This window comes from Euleptes europaea, chromosome 16, assembly GCF_029931775.1.
Source record: "Euleptes europaea isolate rEulEur1 chromosome 16, rEulEur1.hap1, whole genome shotgun sequence".
Taxonomy (NCBI): domain Eukaryota; kingdom Metazoa; phylum Chordata; class Lepidosauria; order Squamata; family Sphaerodactylidae; genus Euleptes; species Euleptes europaea.
Genome location: NC_079327.1, coordinates 54,527,497 through 54,543,477, shown reverse-complemented (window position 1 = coordinate 54,543,477; position 15,981 = coordinate 54,527,497). Strand labels below are relative to the sequence as shown.

Sequence of the window (15,981 nt, the reverse complement as noted above, 5' to 3'; positions counted from 1 at the left end):
GGAAGCGGGAACACTCTGAAGTCAGTCCCCAGTCGCTGAAGAAGGGCAGAATCCTTTTGTGCCAGTCGCGTCTCCTCCAGCAGAGTCTCCAGCCACCAAAGTTCGTTTTGGGCATGGAGATCAGCGTCCCACATCTCCCAGGGGGTCGCTGCCACCAGTCGATACCACTGCTCCACGACCAACCCAGTTAGTCAATTGGACTCGGCTTGAGTCCGCTGCGCCTCCTCAAGGATAGCACACAGACAGTTAGATTCCTAGGGAAGCTCGTCCAAAGCTCCTACCAGAGCTCTTGGTGATCCCTCCAGGGCTCCAGCCCGGGAAAAGGGATATAGGACTGAACTAGTGTCCAAATGTAAGCTCTAGTCCCGTGATAGTCCCATAAACAGACATCAGCAGACAAGCAGTCCGAAGAGAGTTGATTTATTGGAAAATCCACAGGTTAACAGAAGCTAAGAGTCAAATGGACACTAGTGAAAACTATGTGAACTGTACAGGGCATATATGGAAGAGCAAAGGGCAAATCAGGGTAGATCTGGATACCATGGCAACCCCCCTCTCAGGAGCTGTCAGGGTGCTCGGCGTCTTCCCACAGAGAGTAGTCTAAACACACTGTTTACAAGACACAGAGCTGGCCAAGGCCAGCACCTGGAGAAACCACACATTCCTTTCACAGACCATGTCTGACAGTTGCATAGTGGATGGAATAGGATCTTGGAAGACCCAGGTTCAAATCCCCTTTTCTACCATGGAAGCTCTCTGTGTAACCTTAAAAAACGGTAAAGATAAAGGTCCCCTGTGCAAGCACCGGGTCATTCCTGACCCATGGGGTGACGTCACATCCCGACGTTTACTAGGCAGACTTTGTTTAACGGGATGGTTTGCCAGTGCCTTCCCCAGTCATCTTCCCTTTACCCCCAGCAAGCTGGGTACTCATTTTGCCGACCTCGGAAGGATGGAAGGTTGAGTCAACCTTGAGCCGGCTACCTGAAACCAACTTCCATTGGGGTCAAACTCAGGTCATGAGCAGAGCTTGGACTGCAGTACTGCAACTTTACCACTCTGCACCACGGGGCTCCTTGTGTAACCTTAGGCCCATCATAAACTGTCAGCTTGGCCTACCTTACATAGTTGTTGTGAGAGAATGGAGAAGAGAAGAATGATGTTCTCAGCTGCTTTGAGTTCCAACTGGGGAGAAAAGTGGGGTATAAATAAGTAAATGTAAATGCATGCACTGGAATTGGGCCAGTGCTGGAGGCTACCATGCAGCTCACCCTGTCCCTGTGCGAGTGGCCACTGCGCAACTCAAACAGCGTTTTCCCAGGAATAGGCTTTCAGGGGTAGGGAAGGAGGGAAAGCTAAAGATGGGGTGGCAGATAAATGTAGGTTGGTGGGTGGGAAGGAGAAAAAGGAGTGGGAGAATGGGCCTGCCAGGGAAGGGAAAGAAAACATAGTGGGGATATAGGGGGAAATGAGATGCACACTGCAAGTCTTTGTGGGTTCTCCAGTTGTATACCATATTTCTGTGAATTTCTAAACAACTGTTTCTAGATCTATTTAATAATGATTGTGCTTTATTATCATTAACCTTTTGCTTATATTGCTAATAGAATACAATTGTTTAATTCTAGTTCGGTACACATCCTATAGAAGACCTCTTCAATGATTTCCGTGATGGACGAAGGCTTCTGGAGCTCCTGGAAGGTTTTACTGGCCAAAAACTTGTATGTATATTTATTTTTTCCAGAAAATATCCCAGATGTCATGCATACTTGCAGTGCTTCTAACTATATTCGACCTTGGGAATTCAGCAATGAGATTACATAATTAGTATTCATGAACCTTTGGTTCTAACATCCCTTTTTGCCTTAAGATTTTCTCTTTGCACAACACCTTGAATTTGAACTGATTACTAAAATTTCCATAGATTTATGGACCTGGACATGTCATGAAGGTCATCTAATCCAATCTATTCTAACAACGCAACAGCCTGTGACATCTTGCTAATCTGTTTATATGTGGTATAAATAAACTTTTCCTTCTAGAGGTCTGGCTACAACATATTGTGAGTTGGTGCAGCATAATTAAGAGCCAGGAAATTTGAATTTTTGGTCTGGGGAAGATGTTGAAAGGGAAATTTGCATTAAAAGTTAATGCTTTTTTGTACCATGGTTTCATATTTTTTGCATATGCCAAATATGGGAAAGAGAAAAAAAGGTTAAGAAGGGACTTCTACCGAAATTAAGAGTTCATTAGCTGACACTATATGGCCAATAAAAGTGTGGAGTGGGATGCCCCTCATGCAGATCTTACCTCAAATATGAAACATTGTGTGTCACTGGCTTCTTATCTTCATCTGCTTTCTATAACGATGATCTTCTTTATTGTAAGGGTTAGTGGAAATGTGCTTTTAGACTACTCTATAACAGTGTATAGATGTTAAATATTCATACCATAAACAAACTTACATATGAGATACAACCTGAACTTGTGTCACGGCTGTCTTTATTTCAATATTGTCACTGAAAAATGCCATAGATATAAATATTTCTTCAGTAAAGTTGATTTTTAGACTCTGGTATATTTACAAAGATAGTTCTGTAGCTATATTTAACTTGTGTAAATAGAGGTCCATAGTTTTCTTGTTTTTTATCATTGATAATTGCCAAATATTTTCACAGGCAAAGGAAAAGGGTTCTACAAGAGTTCATGCCTTGAATAATGTCAACAAAGCACTACAAGTTCTGCAGAAAAACAATGTAAGTAAAACTTAGCATTGTTGCAAAATGCAGGCAGATGGCTTAAAGCTTGTTTCTGGGATAAGACAATAGCTAAAAATCAGTATGATCCTTGGAGAACTGAAGTGCAACTTCCACATATGCCTCAGATTATTATTAAACCAGCGATACCTTGGTTCCCATATGTAAACATTTTTTTGCTTATATAAGCTGTAATATATTAATTTTCTCTTGAACTACATATTTTACTGAAGTAAATATTGGTGAGAATATAAGACCCATGACATGCTTTGTGTTAAAATCCCACAGAATTTCTTTAACTATCTTGCTGCTATTCTATACATAATGTGAATGAATATTCCATCTTATTTGCCCAATAAGATCTCCTGCTTGACCAATAATTCTACTATACCATTCAGTAGCTATTTAATTATAAAATATCTTTTGCGCTGGGATTAAGTTCAAACACATCATTACTTTCTCTTAGGGCACTTTCACATAGCCCAAATAATGCACTTTCAATTCAATGCACTTTGAAGGTGGATTTTACTGTGTGAAGTGGCAAAATTCACTTGCAAACGATCATTAAGGCGTCCCTGAAAGTGGATTGAAAGTACATTATTTGGGCTGTGTGAAAGTGCCCTTAGATTTAACTTGAGGCTATTGTAAAACCCAGTAAAGTATTTACAGCAGCTCAATGGATTGGATATTCAAATGGACACATTGTTTTATTCAGGGTTTTTTTTAATATGTATCATATTTGAGTGTTTTTAAATGTGAAGAAAGAGTTATTAACAAGAATATTCATGTGTGACATAGAATAGAAGTAATTCATATTTAAAATCTTAGATGAGCAGACCAATGCTCGGGGTCAGGATAACAAATTACGAGAAATGTAGTAAGGGAAAATCAGCAGACAGCTGAGGTGCTGGCAAGTTAGTTCAAGACTGCTTTAGGAAAAGCATTGCTGGTGGGTTTGGAGGAGGGACATTAATGGACCTGAAAAATATTGCAATTTTGAAAGAAAAAAACTTTGAATTAGAATTCCAAAATGGTATGGGGGTGACCCAAGTACTGAATAATAATTAAAAAATAGTGAACTTTTCCCAGGCACATATCCCTGCCTGCTATGGCTAGTAGAATATTGTGTCGCTGAAAACAACAACAACATACAAATCCAAATATTAGTAACCCAGATTTGCAGCATAGCTGCAAGGGTCTCTCCTTAGATAGTCAACAAAGTTTGGTGAACTTTGTGTCAGGGTGCCCAATTTTATGGGCCAGCAAAGGGGTCGCCCCATCCTCCAGGCATTTGCGAGCCGAGCTATCCATTGGTTATCAGGTTCAAAAGTTCAGTGTTGCCGAGGACTGGCGGAAAGAGCCGATTGGCAGACTGGCGCCTCAATGGCTGGGTGCTCCCTTCATACCTGGGGCACATAGCATGATGTCCATGCAAATGAGCTTCCAAACGGAGGGAAAAGGCTTAAATGCAAGAGAAATAAGCCATGGAAAACATTTCTTTTGGTGGCAAATAACATCCTGTGAGCAGTCCTTTATTATGGTCATGAAAAATCTGATTCCAAGAGATGGTCAGGGTGTGGGGAAATGATATTGGAGCCAGCCGAAGTCATGACCAAGGCAGCTCATGTTACGGAGACTGATCATCTACGTGGGTGAAGGAGTCTTCTTCAAAAGGACCATGAGCAGCTGATGGAAACGAACATTCCCTGGACTGGGGGAGCCCCATCTTTTAAAGTGCAGATCAGGTCAGTTCACTGCTGTCAGTTGGTCAGACCAAGTTGGCTCCAATTACACGACCCCTAACAAAACCAGTCAAAAAAAAGGAAGAAAGAAAGAAAGAAAAAAGGGAGAAAGCACAGAGCCATGCCTCTGAGCAAAGGAGAATACCCGAACCCAAAAAGCTGAATATATATTCTGCTTTTTGGGGAATCACCTATTCAGCTTCAGCTTTAGCCCCAGGTTTTGCAATCCAGTAAACCTGAATCCTGAAAATTACTGAAACGGTTAATTTTGGGTTTATTATCGGTTCAGGTTTATCGATATATACAACCCTAGTCATGACTAAGAGAACAAATTGTATGATAAGAGGTTTCTGGCTCAAATCTTGTTTCTGCCATGAATAAATTAGGTGACCATTCTCTTTCAGGCCCCAAGCAGCAATACTTGGACAATAATATTTGGCTACCATACAGGTTTGCTGCAACAAGATAAAGTATATGGAATGGTTTGAAAGTTGACTATGTAACCACTAAGCATTTACAACTCATCACTACAGTTGGAGTTTTTTATATCTCAAATCTATAGCATAAGGACATAAAAAGTCCTGTCTCATGCAATGACCACCAGTTCCTCTGGAGGTCCAGCAAAAGGGCATATAAGCTTAGGCCTTCACCTGATGTTTCCTCTGGGCACTGTGAACCAGAAGTTTACTGCCTCTGAATATGGTAATTCCCTTTACTCACCTTGGCTAGTGGCCACTGAGAACAGGTGAGGTGCCAGAAGACTGGAGATGGGTAAATGTTATCCCCATATTCAAGAAGGGGGAAAAGGAGGATCCGGGTAACTACTGACCCATCAGCTTGACTTCTATACCGGGAAAGGTTTTTGAACAAATCATCAAACAGTCTGTCCTTGAGCATTTAGAAAGGATGGATCTGATTACTAAGAACCAGCACGGGTTTCTCAAGAACAAGTCATATCAGATTAATCTTATCTCCTTTTTTGAGAAAGTTACTATCTTGCTGGATCAGGGGAATGCTGTAGACATAGTTTATGTAGATTTCAGTAAGGCTTTTGATAAGGTTCATAAAAATTATATTATGCTATTAAAGGTATTTGTATTCATATTCATTTGATAAGGTTCCCCATAATATTCTTGTTGACAAATTGAGAAAATGTTGTTTGGATCCTATTATTGTTAGGTGGATCTGCAACTGGTTGACAGATAGTACCCAAAGAGTGCTAGTTAATGGTTCCTCATCCACTTGGAGAGGAGTGACTAGTGGAGTGCCTCAGGGATCTGTCCTGGGCCCTGTGTTGTTTAATATCTTTATAAATGATTGGGATGAAGAAATAGAGGGGATGCTTATTAAATTTGCAGATGATACTAAATTGGGAGGGGTAGCAAATATGGGAGAAGACAGAGCCAGGATACAGGATGATCTTGACAAGCTGGAGAATTGGGCTAAAACCAATACAATGCACTTCAACAAAGATAAATGTAAAGTTCTGCATTTAGGTAGGAAAAATCAAATTCATAATTATAGGATGGGGGAGACTTGTCTTAGCAGTAGTCTGTGCGAAAAGGATCTTGGGGTCTTAGTAGACCAAACACTGAACATGAGTCAGTATGTGATGCGGTAGCTAAAAAGGCAAATGCGATCTTGGGCTGCATCAACAGAGGTATAGTGCCCAGATCACGCGAAGTGATGGTATTGCTTTACTCTGCTCTGGTTAGACCTCACCTAGAGTATTGTGTTCAGTTTTGGGCACTGCAATTTAAGAAGGATGTAGACAAGCTGGAATATGTCCGGAGGAGGGCAACAAAGATGGTGAGGGGTCTGGAGACCGATGAAGAAAGGTTGAAGGAGCTGGGTATGTTTAGCCTGAAGAGGAGAAGACTGAGAGGGGATATGATAACCATGTTCAAGTACTTGAAGGGCTGTCATATGGAGGATGGTGCCGAGTTGTTTTCTGTTGCTCTAGAATGTCGGACCAGAACCAACGGGTTGAAATTAAATCAAAAGAGTTTCCACCTAGACATTAGGAAGAATTTTCTAACAGTTAGAGCGGTTCCTCAGTGGAACAGATTTCCTCGGGAGGTAGTAAGCTCTCCTTCCCTGGAGGTTTTTAAGCAGAGGCTAGATGGCCATCTGTCAGCAATGCTGATTCTAAGACCTTAGGCAGTTCATGAGAGGGAGGGCATCTTGGCCATCAACTAGCAATGGCTAGTAGTAGTACACATCTACATAGCACTGGGCAACTGGAACATGGGTGGTGACGAACTTCAAGCAAACAAATGGGGAAGGTTATGCATATAGTTCGAAAAGGAGATGTGTGCGTGAGGGTCATTAGCAGTGAGCTCCACCAGAAGTCTCAGGCCCTGGCATCTACCCTGTCTCACGATATGCTGATACTAGTCCTGACAAGGAAAGAGATGCAATAAATCACTGACTATTTGGTGAAGAGGTTGGTTTCACAGAGATATTATTTCTGTTTCTTGTTCCTATCCCTGTACACATGCTACAGTGTGTAGTTATTAGATTTTTTTTTTTAAAGGAAATGTAATAAATGTATTCAAGCATTGGTGATACAGTTGTTGCTTCAGGAACCTTACTGTGTAATATTTCTCTGTTCTACTAAAGCATTTTTTAACAAGAAAGAAATATTTAATTATTTAATTTTGTAATATGATATGGTAACGTTCTAAAATGACTTGTACAATATGCTTTTTGTCAGATAATGAATTGTTGTGTTTATCAAGGGAAGTCAAGATGTTTAGTTGCCACTAAAAGTCACACAGTGCCAATATATCTACTTTTTCAACATGGACAAGTCCAGAGATTGGAGTAATGAACAAGACAAATATTTCCACAAACCTGAAAAAAGCTCCAGGTTTCTAGAAAAATCTGAAAATTTAAGAAAGAATATATTGGGGGGATAATCCCATGAAATAATAGAAGGCATGCCTGTAGCTGTAAGAAAGGAATGTCCTTTCAGTGCTTTTTGTGGCTGTTGCTTGGCAACCACAACCGTATTGCCAGTCTTAAACCCTCAGTTTCTGTCACTAAAAGAGTATGGCCCTTTCCAGGGCTGTTTGGCCTTCGAGGGAGGACTCATTGGCCTGGCAGCTATCCCCAGGCAACTTTCTACTACCCAACTTGAATGATTCACCCAGGACTGGCTGCTTGTTACTGCTCAACAGCCATCACACCACAAAAGGCCAGTGTGAAGTAGTGGTTATAGTTTTAAACTAGGGTCCAGGAGATCCAGGTTTGTATCCCCACTATGTGTTGGAAGCTCATTGGTGACCTTGGGCCAGTTACACATTCTCAGCCTTACCTACCTCACAGGATAGTTGTGAGGATAAAATGGAGAAGATGATGTAAGCTGCTTTGGGTTCCCATTTTGGAGAAATGTGGGGTATAAAGGAAGTAAATAAATAATATAGCTGAAGATGGGGAACAGATAAAAGGTAGCTTCATTGGTGGGTGGCAAGGAAAGAAGGAAACAGAGGAAAGTGAGGATATGCTGGGAGGAAGGAAAGAGAAAATAGTGTGGGGAAGGAGATGCAGGGGGAAGTAGTTGCCCCTGTGCAAGTCCTTGTGGGTTCCTCACCACGCAACTCAACCCAACCCAAGAGCCAGCACCGCACAACATGGCCACAGTTTTCCAGATAGAGGTTGCCAGGGAAGGAAGAAGTGAACGCTGAAGACAAGGGAGCAGATAAAGGTAAATTTGCTGGTAGATGGGAAGGAGAGAAGGAAGCAGGGAAAGGTACTTTCAAGGAAGGAAAAGAGGGAATAGTGGGGGAGTGGAAATTGAGATGACACCTATGAGTTATTTGAGGTTCCCTGGTTGTATTTTTTTTTAATATGCAGCCTTGATATGATATATTGATAACATTTATTAGTTTTAACAGGTATACTTATATTTAATTGTCAATTTTTTTCCTTTGGTCCTTGCCCCTGAAATTTTAATTCTAATACTTGTGTTGTTACTCAATTTATTTTGCAGAAGTATGTTATTTTTGTATATTTCATCTAACTTTGTTTTACTTTGTTCTGATAGGTAGATCTGGTAAATATTGGAAGCACAGATATTGTGGATGGAAACCATAAACTAACCCTTGGATTGATCTGGAATATAATTCTCCACTGGCAGGTAAGAGTCTAATAGTGCAATCCTACATAGAGTTACCCTGTTCTAAATCCACTGAAATCAGTGGGTTGAGAAGGGTGTAAGTTTAGGATTGCACTGAATATAATTTAAAGAGCATTATAGTGTGTATTCCTAATAAAACATTGACCACTACCTTGTGTTTTTGTGGCAAAATTTAAGCAGACAAAAATTTTGGTATCAGGTTAATATCTGAATAAGTAACAAGGGATGTATACTTGGATATAATCAGATATATATCCAAAAATTCCTTATTGATATTTTTCAGATATAATCAGGTGCCCCAAATATATATGGGATTTTTCAGGATACTGGAAAATGGGTCCAGAAAAATCCAGGAAATGTTCAGGATCAATTGGCAATATTGGGAGCTGGCACTTGCAGGCTCTCAGGACTGTATTTTCCCCATTTTTTCTCTCCCCCACCCCGTTTCTTTGTCTCTTGGGGCTTTGTATCGACTTGCTAGGCTGCTTAAGGTAAATTTCTGTCAGTTTCAAGTGTTTTTATTGTTTTTTAAAAGTTCATTCTTTGCTGGAGTTGGTTTGTGTTGGGTTTGCGGGGTGGTGGTGAATTCTTGCATTTTATATTGTGTTTTACATAGTTTCAAATACTTGGGTTTTACATAGGTTCAACTTCTCTGGTTTTACATGGTTAGGCTTAGCAGTAGCTTGCAATAGCCTGCCAATGGGGAGATTCTTGGGTTGTACATTCCCCCCCTCTCCATAGGAAACAACAGAGGATGGCTGGGAGTACTTTGTTCAAGGGCTCATAGAATTGGACCCCTTGGTCCAATTGACTTGAAATTTTGTGCTTATTCAAAGGACAGGCACCAACAGCTCTCCTGCAATTTTGGTCCCAGTACCTTTAAAAACACCCCTCAGCTCCATGGAAACATTTCCCATAGGGAATAATGGAGCTGAAAAATATCAGACCCCCTCCCAATGGGGAACCCTGGATCCTAATACCATACCAGTATTTGGAACCAAGGAATACCAATATTTTTTGGCTCTAATATATCCAGATCTGAAAAATACTGATGGGGGGGGGGGGGGGCCTGTACATCCAGTAACAGCAGGAGAAAAAAGAAGAAGAAAATGCTTCTTACTCACCTTTAGTTATGGGAAACAATGGGAACATTATTGCCCTTATAGGCATTAAGTAATAATTTCTTTGCCAAATTGAGTCATTGAAATGAGGGTTCCACTTTAATGATCTTCTTCAAAGTACAATATCCCTTGAAAGAACTATGTTTTGCTAAGGACCAATACCAAGAACAGTGAAGCATTACCTGTTTTCAGTTTGTTGTTGAGACATATTTGAAAATGTAATATAAAGTACTATTTAAAATGAGAAACAGCAGTGAATTTCATTTGATCTACCACTGCACGTTGTGATTATCCTCTTGCATATTTAAATAAAAAGAAATTATAAAAGGCAAAGCAGTTACCCATTCTGTTTTATATTTCAACTTTATATTAATGCATCTTTTGGATCATTTCATGTATATTTTTTAACACCACACGTCACCATGCTTAAATATCCTGGTACTTGCTGTAGGTTTGGTTTGACTTGTTGGAGGAAAATTGGGCAAATATACTTGGCTGCTGATGAAATTCTATTTCTTAACACAGGTCAAAAATGTAATGAAAAACATCATGGCTGGGTTGCAACAGACAAACAGTGAAAAGATCTTGCTAAGCTGGGTTCGTCAATCAACTCAGAACTATCCACAGGTCAATGTTGTTAATTTCACCAGTAGCTGGTCTGATGGCCTTGCTTTCAATGCCCTCATCCACAGTCACAGGTAGGACTATCTTGCTGATACTACAGCAAATGCTCTGTGCATGTTTAATAATAAGGCTGTTTCATATTGCATCATAGAAAGTAGTATACCATGAAAAAAATATAAATTGCCTAGGTCCTGCCTAGGCCCATGTAGTGCAGCATTGTTTTTCAAGAGCTGACCAGACTGACAGAAATTCACAAGAAGAATAAGGGGAGATTGTTCTAACCATCATCTTTTTATCAGCCCAATGGAAGTGCCCTTTAGCTATCAAACCTAATAGACGCTGGTAAAGGTATGCACCGTAAAGTGGGCTTTTTGTTTTTGTTAAGGTGTGGTATATGCCAGTAAAGGTATTTGAATTTGAATTTGAGTTCCATTTATTAGTTAGAAGGCAGACTCCGTGATCTCCCTTGTTCAGAAAACTTTTGCTCTCATTGCTTTATAATTTTGTTAATAAATGGATGTTGTTTTGAGCACCCCCTGCCTCTGTTGTACAAACCAAAAAGCAGGAAACTGAGTGAGTGCCCTAATCCTGACTTTCAAGCAAAATGGACCATTACAAAAGGTATCCTAAGCTATGATGATTGCCACAACTTGTGATAATGTGTTTCACAAGATAATTATGCACTGCATTATTTTCCCCCTTTTTATCAGTCTTGAACTTGCCGTTTGTGGACAAACTTGACAGTGTTGTCAGACAAATGCATCTCTTCTTGCTTTGCACCATTCATAACTTAATACTGCTCTGGTATATTTTCTTTCTCTTAAGAAAAATAAAAATGGGTGGACTTTCTCTGTGACAGGTTCACGTTTCACCTCATTCTTGGGCAGTTTCAGCCAATTCAGGCCCCATTCCCATATGCAACAAAATATTTAGTTGTGTACTAGCAAACATTACTTTGAGGCAAAGTGCTCTGCTTTTTGCATTGGGATGTCTCATTTTTGTATTTGATGTTTTAGCTATCATGCCAATAAATGAGGTTATGAATGAATGAATGACTTTGAGACCAAAATAATTCGGTAGCTTTTCTTATTCTTAGAAGAAGCCAGTAGTGGCTTACTCTAAGGTCACAGGTTCCCAAGACATGGAATTAGAGGCTCATGGTTTCTCTCCACCCCTTTTACTGGGTAGTAGGGTTGCCTGGGAACTGGCAGGAGGTTTGTGGGTGAGGCCATGGGGGGCCTGCAGCAGGGCACGGCACTACATCACATCCAGTAAAGAACTTGAAATTTGTATGGAATCTCATGACTACCACAGTCACGTGTTTAATCTGATATTATTACTACAAATAAATAAATGCAATTATCATAGATTTTCCAGCAATTCCCAGAGCTACCTTTTGTCACTTTTTTTTTTTTACTGGACATGATGTAACGCCATGCCCTGCTGCAAGCCCCCCCCCCATGCCCCCCCACAAACCTCCTGCCAGTTTCCAGGTTTTTTTTTTTTAAGGAATTTCTCCCCATGCCATTCAGAGCCATGGTGGGTTATAGGACTTGTGGGTGGAAGATCCCCTGCCCCCATTGGGGACTTGGCAGCCCTACTGGGTAGCGTATAAACATACTTGCAAAGCAGTTGCTTTCTCTTGTGTTCTGCATGACCTTGCAACATTCAAGCTGCTTCAGGGATGTTCCTGACCATTTTACAGCCACCCCTGTGTTTGAACATAATAGCAATAAGCATAAGATGGTTCCTGGCAAGATGGTTAATAACAGTGTGATGTTTTAATTACATACTTCCATAGCGTCAACATAGCAAGTCTTACTTTATTATTTAGGAATTAGAAGCTGGCAACAGTGACCATAAGCCTAGCCTGAAAAAAAGCACCCAATATTATGTGGCAAAAGCTACACAATGTAACACTGATTTGACAACACTGCTGCAAAGTTGCTACTATTTCCATGGCCAGCAGAATCCTCCCAGTTCTTACTTTTAAAGCAGATACTTAGAAGTCAAAATAATGACTTCTAAAGAAGTATTGTGAAGATTGCCAAGCTTTTTAGAAAATGCATGCATATTATGAAGTTTTCCATGCAATTTAACATATTCTTTTAGAAACATTCCCGCTTGCCAAAAATGGAGCCAAAGTTAAATTTATTGTGAGAACAATTGTAGAAGTCAGCATTGCTTGCCTCCCTTCTCTTCTTCATCTTTTCGCTAAGTGCTCCTGGACATTTTGACTAGTAATTGGCAAAGCTATAAGAGTCAATGATCCTGCAAATGGTGTGTGTACTCACATGCAAGTGTAGGTGTGTTGCGTTACAAGATTTGTCAGGATATGCCAATAGCTACATCCCATCCTAACTTCATTTTTGTTGTTGTTTTTACTGGCACGGTAAGTTATATTTCTGGGCCATCTGCTAGACATGTAATTTGGCCATAAATTTGTACTGGTGCTGCGTTTCATACTATTGATGTTTAAAAGCTCAGTGTAGTTGGGGTTCTTATGTACATTTCAAATTATGAGTTTCTTCCAAAACAAGATGGAAAGTGCAATCTTGGATGGAAAGTGCCATCCTGAGGGCCACCTGCACTGCAGCAGACAGCCATCGGTGAAACTGGGACAGTTCCAGTCCACTCCCTAAAGGGTTTAGTTGGGCAGCAGCTGGCAGGAAAAAGGGGGTCATAACTGGGTTTTTCTGGCCGCAACTGTGTCAGCATCCCCATAAACCGCTCCACAGCATCCCAGCCAGGTGTTGTGTTGCAAAGGCTGGACTGTGACAGAGAGGTCAGGGTGATCCAAGCAGGGGTTTGCAGGCACAGGGAGCCTGGCCCAATGCTCGTCACAGGTGAAGGGTGGGAAGGGGCATGGGCAGGGATGCTGGCTCTGTCTGCTGCAGCACACACCCCTACCCCCTTAAAGGGACTGAGTCCTGTTACAAGTCCCTGGGCATCTGACAGAGTAGGCAAGGACCCCAGAAATCCCGCTCCTGTGGAGACCTCAATCAGGCTCTCAGCTCACAGTCCAAAGGGTGCCCTCACCTTGGAAGGGCTACAGGGAGATGTTGAGGAGAGTTTGTGCAGTCGTAGGTGTATCCTCTGCTCACCAACAGCCATGCTGCCTCCCAGCAGCCCAGCCATGCTGCTGAGGCATCCCTGGACCACCCCTCTGGCCACCCCTACCAACAATGGAACAGGAGACAGGGCCACTGGGGTGGGCTCAGATGTGGGGGCACACAGAACCACCAGCAGATACCCCACTAGCCTCCTCAATGGAACAGAAGTGTTCTGGAACTGGAATAATCATCGTTCCATTCTGGGCCCTGTCATTCAGGTCCTAGAGCAATCTCTCTGTGCCCAGAGACCGTCGTTCTAAATCCATTCTGCACTCATTGTAATTTTTGTGTGTGTAATAATGTATTTTAATGAAACCCATGCAAATCAATTGGCATTCCTGGTTCCAAGTATCTCTAGTAGGCATTCCAGCATCTCTTATTGTTCTCAATAGGCAAGCTTGTCATTCGTTTTTAGTACATCCCCTCTCAATGTACATCTGACTGTCTCCCAAGTCTCTTGTGACATCCAGCAGCCCTTCCAGGTGCCTGGCAGCTGCTGCCACAGATGCTGCCAGCCCCTCCATGCCCTGGGAAAAAAGCATCCCTCCCCTGTGGCAGATTTTAGCCACTTCCTCTTGGGCTCCGAGCCCCCTACTATAACGACCAGGACCTGAGTCAGCTGTCCACCTACCCTCCCAGTACCCTCCCTACCCCACCCCTCTCCAAAGACATGGAGTTTGTCTGCTGCATTACCTCCCTTCCAGCCATTGACTCCAGAGACCCCAAAATCCATGCCCCCCTCAGTGATACCACTCCAGATGTCTTGCACCGGATGACAGAGCCCCTCCTTCCTAGAACAGTCACACATTTATTCATTTTATTTTTACTGTATTCATATCTTGCCTTTCCTCCTTGTGGGGACCCAAAGTGGCTTACGTTGTTCTCTTCCCCTCCATTTTATCCTCACACCAACCCTGTGAGGGAGGTTAGGCTGAGTCTGTATGGCTGGCCCAAGGCCTCCCAGCTAGTTTCCATGGCACAAGTGGGGATTTGAACCTGAGTCTTCCAGATCCTAGTCTGACACTGTCACCACCACATCACAGAGGCTCATTCAGCCAGACCCCCCACTGGCCAATTCCCCCTTTACACAGAAGCCAGAGAGGTGAGTGGGGGGGACAAGGTGTGAGGTCAGCCTTGGAGGTGATGCTGGGCTCCTGCTGTTTGGCAGATATCCATGACAGGGGATCAGTGGCACCTGCACAACGATCCACAACTACCCAAGCCACCCAAGAACCCTCCCTCTTGGATATGTCATGGGGCAGCCCTCAGGGGGAGTCACAGATGAGGTGGGGAAGGAGTGGGGCAGGGAGGGGAATGGAGCGCCTGTCATGAAGTCTGAACCAAACAGACAGAGTCACAGTTGTGGCACAAGATAGACTTTATACTGAACTGCAAAAATGGTGAAGTGTGATGACTTAAATTGCCACCTCCGTAGGCATATGGACTGAGCCTTCCCTGGTGTGGCATGAGTCTAAGTGGGGTGGAGTCGGGTGGAACTTGGAATGCTTCACTCCAGGAGGTGGGCTGGGAAAGCATACTGAGTAGAAGTTGGGGTGGGGGAACAGCACTAGCCATGCCCAAGAAATCTCCCTGTTGAATCTTCACCTGCAGGAAAACAAAAACGAGACACATGCAACAACAACTAGTGACCAGGAGTGCCTTGCTGGGTGCAGCCATGTCAGTTGTGGCCCACCAGAGACTTCACTACTTAGCCCATGGGGCAGAACTCCACAGCAATCCCCCCACCCCATGGCACAGGCTGGCACCATCCTAACCACACTCACCTGTCCTGCACTGAAGTGCTCAGCAAGTGCTAATGATCTATCCACTGCGGCTGCACAGGGCTTTGTTCCTGAAAGAAAATGGCTTCAAGGGTTGTGTAGCAACCTATCCCACTTAGAATGGAGGGTCTTCCCCCCCCCCGCCTCAACAAAGTGCCTTATCCCGGGGTGGAGCCTGGCAAAGGAATGAACTTACAGCCCAGTGTGGTGTTGAAAACTTGGGCCTCTTCCCCTGGCAGCTGCCTTGGAGGACTTCCCATGCAGGTAGTTGTGAATTTCTGGCACTGTGCAGGGGGTTGGACTAGATGATCCTGGTGGTCCCTGCCAAGCCTATGATTCTACGATTCAATCTCCATGGTGCTGGGAGGCCATGGCTCTTGCTGCCCCTGCTCAACCACACTGCTGCGGGGCTTGGGTGTGGGAGGCAGCATCATCAGGGCAGCTCCTAGCCATGAGCAAAGGGAACAGGGAAGCAGGTTTGGGAACCAGGCCCCTTCTTGCCTATCAGTGTGCGACCTCCCCTTTGGATCAAGCCTCCAGAGATGGAGTTCCTGTTAGGGTTCTGGAACGAGAGAGGTCAGCCAAAGAGTGTGACCTTTGCTCTCCCCCTCAGGTGTTTGTGCAAAGGGCTTGCCCTTTCTGTGCTTTTCCTGCCACCAACGTGTTTTGACTCTCGCTCTAAGTCCACACAGCAGGGAGCTCT

General features: G+C 43.0%; 1 protein-coding gene across 1 annotated transcript in view; it reads left to right on the top strand.

The window, feature by feature from the left end:
* Positions 1-15,981, top strand: part of DMD (dystrophin) — a 1,354,185-nt gene that overhangs the window by 348,438 nt on the left and 989,766 nt on the right. The window contains exons 3-6 of the mRNA XM_056862020.1: positions 1,629-1,721; positions 2,679-2,756; positions 8,547-8,639; positions 10,286-10,458. Coding sequence (XP_056717998.1) covers positions 1,629-1,721; positions 2,679-2,756; positions 8,547-8,639; positions 10,286-10,458 — 437 coding nt within the window. The remainder of the gene's footprint in view (positions 1-1,628; positions 1,722-2,678; positions 2,757-8,546; positions 8,640-10,285; positions 10,459-15,981) is intronic.